General features: G+C 38.0%; 1 protein-coding gene across 1 annotated transcript; it reads left to right on the forward strand.

Annotated features, from left to right (window-relative positions):
- Positions 1–2,421: 2,421 nt before the first annotated feature.
- Positions 2,422–7,565, forward strand: LOC103928015 (protein tesmin/TSO1-like CXC 2). The gene is made up of 10 exons (XM_009337014.3): positions 2,422–2,831; positions 3,988–4,148; positions 4,231–4,972; positions 5,118–5,599; positions 5,723–5,800; positions 6,135–6,315; positions 6,400–6,495; positions 6,583–6,649; positions 6,788–6,944; positions 7,026–7,565. Exons 1-10 carry the CDS (start codon positions 2,781–2,783, stop codon positions 7,375–7,377), a joined length of 2,367 nt encoding a protein of 788 aa, XP_009335289.2. The 5' UTR covers positions 2,422–2,780; the 3' UTR covers positions 7,378–7,565.
- The last annotated feature ends 1,142 nt before the right edge of the window (positions 7,566–8,707 follow it).

The following is an 8,707-nucleotide window of genomic DNA, read 5'->3' on the forward strand; positions in this document are numbered from 1 at the left end:
CACAAATTCGTAAGATGCGGTATGACATTGTCAATTTTAAAAGATGAGGTATGAAACTGTCATGACCGCAATAGTTGAGGTAGTTTTTTGTACTTTACCCAAAATGTTATTCAACTTAAAACATAAAGCCTAAATGACAAAAAACTACCTCAACTATTGGTCTGACCACACTTTCATACTTCATCTTTTAAAGGTGACAATGTCATATGTCATCTTTTAAAAGTGACAATGTCATACCTAATCTTACGAATTTGTGACAATGTCAAACCTCCGTTAGTTTTTTTGTTAATTTATCTGTTAAATGCTAACGTGGCTAGAAACGGGGTCCACTCACTAATCCAGTTGAATTAAAAAATAATTAAAGATATTTATAATAATAAAATATTAAAAGATTAAAAAATTAAGAATAAAAAAAAAATATATTTAAAATGGCGTAAGGGTGCAGGCCTCCTCTTTCCTCCACCTGCACCAACCTTCTTCTTCTCTTCGACATCCACCAAACTCTTCCCCGTCCCCCCAACCTTCCCCATCGACCCGTGTCTTCCCCCCCCTTCCAAAAAAGAAAAAACCTTCCTTCACCACCCCATCGCCGCCTTTCTTCCTCCATCTTCACCACCCCACAAAAAAAAAACCAAAGAAAAATAAAATTTAGGAAAAACAAAAACAAAGAAGCTCGAGACTTAAGCTTGACAGAAGACGCGAAGCTGAAACTTTGACGAAATCCACCACCATAGAAGACCCCGACCCCGACCCCGAAGGAACAAAACCCACCTTCCCATTGCAGCAATTATTGCCGCAATTCGAAAACCCCAAAAAGGAGAACCCAATATTGCATCTCTGGATCCCTTCTCTCAATTTGGTCACAATCTCCAACCTGCGTTCTAAATTGACTGGAGCTTGCAGCCCTACCCGTCTTTCGACGATGTTGGTCTCATCACAGGCGAAGTCTCCACCGTTAGTAGCGTCGATTTGTCACGCCACCGTCGTCGTTATTGAAAAATGAAGAGAGAGTTAAAGTTGAAGGCATTGGGTCATCAAAAACCTTGATTTGGAGATCGCAACGACATTGTTCGACGACGTCATCTTCGTCGACTACTCAACCTCCCTTACTCTACTACCCTTGATCTGCACCTGGACGCCCAAAACGACAGCGTCAACCTGAACTCGGACTGAGAACCAGTCTGATTTAGGATGAAGTCTGAGTCTGTGGGGTAGTGGAAGGGACACGGGTCAATGGGCAACATCTGGGTGTGGGTTGAGTTTTTTTGGTTTTTTGGGTTTTTATTTTTATTTTTTAATATTTAATTAATTTTTAATAGAAAGTGGTCCCTGTCTCTAGCCATGTTAGTATTTAATGGAGAAATTAACAGAAAAAACTGACGGAGGTTTGACATTGTCACAAATTCATAAGATGAAGTATGACATTGTCATTTTAAAAAGATGGGGTATGAAAGTGTCGTTCGACCCATAGTTAAGGTAGTTTTGTGTAATTTACCCAAACATAAAATAAGTTTTACAATTCATTTTTTATATTAACGTTTAATATTGGATTAGTTTTGTTTGGATGTCTTTTGCACTATATTATGATGTTTGAATAATACATCTTATCCAAAAATAAAATAAAAAACTTAAAACATAAAACATGAAATAAGCTTCAAAATTTCAAATAATACGTGCAGGGCCCGTTTTGTTGATTTACCTCGAGTTCTTAATATCTTGAGAATTGATCCTACTAATTCAAACAAATTACATTAGGATATGACATGTATATGGCTAATTAATAACAATATTTGAGAAGTCGAATATAGATTGTAACGTCAAATTTATTGATTTTAACTATGTGTCAACTGGTGCATAGACACTTTTAACCCTGTATTAGATGTTAAAGTGATAATTTTAACCCGGTAAAGACGATATAATTTACACCAAAATGAAAATGTAGTGTTGAATTGGAAATGTACATTTCCCTTAAGAAGAACACTCACATGTAGATAGATCTATGATACTCTTCTGCGCATTAACATGTAACAAATGTAAGAAGATAAAAGTAATTCTATTGGCATTCACTGCCACAATGGGTGTTCCAAAAAGGCCAAAACTAGCTTTTTTTCTAATTTAGATGAAGAGTGGCAAAATAGTCAATGACTCAAAGGAAAAGTACTACAGTTTACAAAGTCAAGTAGTGAAAAGAATGCAAATCAAAGCAACATTATTAATATAAAAAGCCGAAGACCCAAGTGCCATAGACCAAAAATGGGTGAAGAAGGAAGTGAGAGAGTGAGTGAGTGAGTGAGGAGTGAGAGAGAGAAACCGAAACAAAGAAAGATTTGAGAAAATCCATGTACGTTAACCCTTTTTTAAAAGCTGGGTGGTGGTGGGTTGGGTGGGGGTGAGAAAATTACACAAACATATATACATAGATAGATACAGCTGTTGAGAGCAGTGGGGCCTTGGGGTGGTGGTGGTAGGGTCAAAGTTATCCCCACAAGAAAAATCTATTGCTCTGCTTGTTTCCAAACTCTCCCGCCTTCCCGCTTCTTGAAAATCCTAGACCTATTTTCCAAATTCCAGCAGACCCACCTCGCCATTTCTTCCTTTTTTTACAGTTTGGGCTTTAGAGAGAAGGAGACTAAATTCAGCACCAAAAACGTGTAGAGAGAGAGAGAGAGAGAGAGAGAGAGAGAGAGAGTGTGTGTGTGTGTGTGTGTGTGTAGCGGTGGTTGTGGGCTGATGGAGTGGCTGAGGTAGTGGTGGCATGCGGTGGAGCTGCCTCTCTGGAAATGGACACCCCCGAGAGGAACCAGATCGGCACCCCCAAGGCCAAATTTGAGGTCAGGGTTTGTGCCCATTTTGTTTTATTTATTTATTTTTTAATTCTGAATTTTTAAGGTTGTTTCTGAACTGGGTTTTTGAGGTTGTCTCCTCTGTGTTTCTAAAGCTCGTGAATTTCTTGAGAAAGTTGACCTAGGATTTTTTTGGTTTTGTTTTTCCCATTTTAGTTTCATGGGTTGCCGTTGCCCTGCATCACTGCATGTGGGTTGATGTTTGATTTTCAGCTGGATCAGCTCTCATTTTTTTGGGTGGTCAATTGGATATTCTAATCCTAAGAAGGATCACTTGATAATTCTTTTGAGATAATTAATTGACAGTTTTCTCATTTTATTTTCTGCTTTTATTTTGGAAAAGTGTCTGCTTTATGTGGGATTACAGAAATTTATGATTTGGATCTCAAAAATAATCTCAATTTTATGGTCAGTTGTCACAATTTGGCTTCTTGAGAAATGATTTTCTTTGAATAAAAACTCAATTTCGGATTGCTTTGGACCTAATTTTTACCAATTTACCCCCTTTTTTACTGGTTTGCAGAAGGTGATGGAATTAAATTCGAAATTTCTTTTCTTTTATTTTAGATTGAATGCATTGCTAAGCTTTTTTATTTTTTATTTTTTATTTTTTACTTTTTTATTTTTTTTCTTGAGCTATTTGTTTTCTTGAGGAACTTTCTGAGTCACTTGTTACTTAATTATTTGTTACAAGATGATAATCACATTCTCCAGCAGATTTGAGGTCATAAAGCCATAATTTGGTGAGGCAGACGTTTCAGTAAAGTTATTAACAGATTTGATTTATAGGTTTTCATGAAAATTTTCAGATAATTAGTTTTGTGGACATTCATTTCCCAGATTTCGTGGTCAATTTTTGCTTGATTGTGATTTATATGTAATATGTGGATCTTCTTTTCTTTTGCTAGTGCAATTTTTTAGATATTATATTATTAGTTGTGTATAATTTCTATATTTTAGACCGGGCTTAAACTGCGAAGAAATATGTGTTTTCCTAGGAGAGTTCATCTGGTTCAGGATTTGGCAATAGCATCCGAGAATGTGTATACCCGGAGTACATGACCCATATTTATGTTATGATCGTTGTGTGTGTGTGTGTGTAATTTTTTCATCCTGTAAAGTTTTTTGTTTTTCATAAGTGCAGGATTCTCCAGTCTTTAACTATATCAGTAGTCTTTCTCCTATCAAGCCGGTAAAGTCTGTGCACATTACTCAGACGTTCAGCTCCCTCAGTTTCGCTTCCCTTCCTTCCGTTTTCACTTCACCCCATGTCAGTTCTCACAAGGAATCCAGGTTCTTGAGGAGGTAATTGACTGCTGTATTTCTTTTTTACTTGTATTTTTTACCACCTATTTTGCGTGGTAAATTATTCTTGCATTTCTTTCAGGCATAACCCTTCAGATCCATCAAAACCTGAGTCCTCTCTGGAAAGCGGTAACAAAGTCTCTGTGAATGAAGATGCAGCTGAACTCTATATTAACGCAGAGGAGCTGCATGAGAATTGTGTTCCAGGGGAGTCTGTAGGAGAAGCTTCTGCAGAACCACCTTGTGAGCACTCAAAGTTTGTGATTGAGCTGCCGCGAAATTTGAAATATGACTGTGGTAGCCCTGAATGTGACGCAACAACTTCTTGTGGTACTGAGGCAGGTTGTGAGTTGGAAGCGGCTGGCTTGTCAGCTCCACTCGTTCCATATGCTCAAAAGACCTCTGAAAATGGTTCATCTGATGGTGATGGTGATGCACATCTACAGAACATATGCCAGAGTGGCCAAAGAAGAGAAGGGACAGGCTGTGATTGGGAGAGTTTGATCTCTGATGCTACCGACCTATTAATTTTCGATTCCCCCAATGCCTCAGAAGCTTTTAGGGGGATAATGCAGAATCCTCTGGACTCCGTAACAAGATTTTGTAATTCTCTTATGCCGCGACTCTCACGGAATGACATTAATGATGAGCAAAACGTGCTAGTCCTTGATACAGTTGGTTCCGGAGAACAACCTGAAACTGAAGATCCTTCCTCTCAATATGGAGAAGCTAGTCAGCAGGAAGATACAGAACTGATGCAGGACCATTTGAATAGTTGTATGGTTAGCAATCAAATCGAGAAAGAAGATCAGTTCAATTGTAAGGTAAAACACTCACTATGCCTTCACGATAGTCCTAATAATGCTGATTCCAAGGATTCTTGACTACTTTGTTATGAATTGTTGTCCTTACCTTATTTATTTTACTTATTTGGTTGTGCTAATACTATTTTCTCTGTTTGTGCATTAGCCTGGTTTAAATTTGCATCGTGGCTTGCGAAGGCGCTGTCTGGATTTTGAGATGGCAGAAGCTCGCAGGAAGAGTTTAGACAATGTTCAAAATTCTAGTTCTTTGTTATCTCAATCTGATGAAAAAATCACTACAAATGATAAGCAACTGGTTCCAATGAAACCTGGTGGTGAATCCGCCCGGTGCATCTTACCTGGAATTGGTTTGCACCTAAATGCTCTTGCAACAACCTCAAAAGACTACAAAACCATTAAGCGTGAAAATATGGCCTATGGTAGACAACTAAGTTTGCCCAACCTCTCTGCCTCTGCTCATTCCCCCACAGCTGGTCAAGGACCTGGTCATGAATCTTTCTCTTCGGCTTCTTCTGAAAGGGACATGGATGGCACCGAAAATGGCGTTCAGCTGCTGCAAGATGCTTCCCAAGAACCTGCATTTTTAGCTAATGAAGAGTTTAACCAGAATAGCCCCAAAAAGAAGAGGCGTGTGCTGTTGACCATATATTCTTCATTAAATTATTATGTCATGTTCATTTTCATTTTCATGTGATTGGTTAGATTTTTGTACTTTTATCTGACATCTTATAATTCTGATTGGATGTGCAGGCGCAAGTTCGAACAAGCTGGAGAAACCGAGTCTTCTTGCAAACGTTGCAACTGTAAAAAATCGAAGTGTCTGAAACTGTAGGTTCTTCATCTCCCTTTTAGTGAAGCCTAAAACTTTTGTCACTCGCAGTGAGACAGCTTTTATTGAATGTTTGAATATTATCAGTCAGATATATATTGGCTTAGGAATTTCATTTCGCTCACTTTAGAATTGCATCCAATTATCTCAATCAACATTGTCCTTTGATATGAAAAAGCTTTAAAACTGGTGGCTGTTACACGTTCTACATGTAGAGGAGTTACGTCCTGCATAATCTCCTGAGGCGGATAAACTGTTGATGTTCTTTGATTCTGTTTACCTCTTGCACTGGTCCTTGAGTCTATAATTTGACTTCTGATACTGTTCGTGCAGTTACTGTGAATGCTTTGCTGCTGGTGTCTACTGCATAGAGCCATGTTCATGTCAAGAATGCTTTAACAAGCCTATTCATGAAGATACTGTTCTTGCAACTCGTAAACAGATTGAGTCTCGCAACCCACTTGCATTTGCTCCGAAAGTGATTAGGACCGCTGATCCTGTTCCTGAATATGGGGTTAGAAAATGAATCCAATATTCTATGCTCTGTTTGCAGGTTGAACAGCAATTTTTAACCAGTAAAAGTTGCTTTCACTTGCAGGAGGAGTCCAGCAAGACCCCAGCTTCTGCACGGCATAAAAGAGGTTGCAACTGCAAGAAATCAAGCTGCCTGAAAAAATACTGTGAATGCTATCAGGTTCACCATCAGCATTTCTTGTTTGCTTGTAATATCCTATTTAAATGTTATTCACATTTGCTTGTTTTTTTTTTTTTTTTTTAAAAGGGCGGTGTTGGATGCTCCATTAGCTGCAGATGTGAAGGCTGTAAAAACGCATTTGGTAGAAAGGATGGTGAGTGGCGTGTTATGCTCGACTTAATTACTTCTTCGTGGATTTCTTTTTATCTGCTGCATTCCCATCTGAATTTGATGTCCTTCAGTGTGCTTGCCAATTATCTTTATATTTGTTCCTTATTCCTTTGCAATTCAGGATCTTTTGTAGGAACAGAAACTGAGGCAGACGAAGAAGAAACAGAAGCATGCGACAAGAGTGTGGCTGAAAATCATCAACAGAAAAATGAAATTCAGAAAAATGAAGAGCAGCGCCAGGATTCTGCTCTTCCCTCAACGCCATTACGGCTTTCCAGGTTTAATTCTTAAGCTATCTGTTGGTTGAGAAGTTGATGTATCATTGCTATTAGATGTTTAACAATTCTTTTATGTTCCAGACAATTCTCACTGCCGTTTTCATCAAAGAACAAACCGCCAAGATCTTCTACTTTTAACATTGGATCGTCTTCCGGATTATATACAATCACAATCCAGAAACTTGGAAAACCAAATATTCTGCGCCCTGAATCCAAGTTAGAGGGACATAACCAAGCAGTTCCGGATGATGAAATGCCAGAGATTCTTCAAGGAGATGGGTCTCCTAGCACTGGCATCAAGACCGCTTCTCCGAATGGTAAGAGGGTGTCTCCTCCCAATAATGAATTTAGGCCATCACCTGGTCGAAGGGCGGGTAGGAAACTAATTTTACAGTCCATTCCTTCGTTCCCTTCCCTCACTCCCCAGCATTGAGATGGTTGGAATTTCGCGAAGCTAAATCTTTTAGTATACCTTGTACTCAAAAGATATTAAGTTCAGTTCTGTAAGCCGTTTCAGTTAGTTTCTCTTTTTTTTTTTCTTTTCTGTACTTGTATCATAATATGTATCCCTGCTCTCTTGGTTGCATAATATGGAATTTCAGTCTATAGTTTCTTCTTTTACCCCATTTGTTTCCAACCTTACCATTTTTAATTTGGTTTCCATTTCACATGTGCATTGGTTAAATATGGCCTGGCATATTTCCTCTTTGAATATGATTTTCCCTTCAAGCTCATGACAGCTTAGTGAAATATGCACCTGCACAACTTAGATCAGATCAGTTTATCGTATATGTTGTCTTGTATGTAGTAACGTAGATTAAATTCACTCGTTTAGTGATCTTGTATTCTTTAGCGTAGATTTAACCGTTAAATCGTGGTGCACATCTAGCATGGTATGCCGTACATTGAATTCTTACACAATCATAAGGGTTGACAAATAGAGCAACCATCCTGAATGAGAAATGAATAGTTGCACTCGTAATCATCATGTCGAAAAGGAAAAACAAAAAGATATTTAACGAAACATTCCCGGTATTTAAAAACCATAATCTTCAAAAGGCCAAAAACATTTGCTGAACACATTCTACACTACATCAATGTTGATTTAAAAAAAATGACGTTTAACAGAAAGCTGCCGATTCACTTTAATGAAAAATCACATTTTTACACTAAAAAGTCAATCTTGGTACTATTCATTTTACCCTTTATTTTGTCATTATCATTAAAACTCAAAGTTTTCAAGTTTTTTTCATTAGTTTTCCTTTCAAAAAATGGATATTTGGATCTCCTTAGTCTATTATTCTCTCACAAAAACATTACATCTTTCGAACTTAAAAACAATAATTTGCTTAGGGTATAAGGGTATGGTCTCAACTGTTAACCAAGCTTGATCATATGCAAACTTTGAGAGAGAGAGAGAGAGAGAGAGAGAGAGAGAGAGAGAGAGAGAGAGAGAGAGAGAGAGAGAGAGAGAGAGAGAGAGAGAGAATCTTAGAGAAGAAGTAATCTGTTCCGTATTGATATTTTTCCTTACAGTTTACATCACCATTGTGGTATATATATACAACTAAGTTGGCTTACACTCTAAGCTAACTGATATAACAAACTCCTAACTGCTTGCCTAATCTTATGACACTTGTCAAGGGTATAACCCTTAGATTAATCACTCCTTACATCCCCCCTCAATCTTAGGGGCAGTGAAACTGAGTCGGAGATTGGCACAATGAGTCTGAAACAATGGTGCAGACAACCCTTTAGTGAGA

The sequence above is a fragment of a genome, unplaced genomic scaffold, assembly GCF_019419815.1.
Source record: "Pyrus x bretschneideri cultivar Hongxiangsu unplaced genomic scaffold, Pyrus_bretschneideri_v1 Contig6, whole genome shotgun sequence".
Lineage (NCBI taxonomy): Eukaryota > Viridiplantae > Streptophyta > Magnoliopsida > Rosales > Rosaceae > Pyrus > Pyrus x bretschneideri.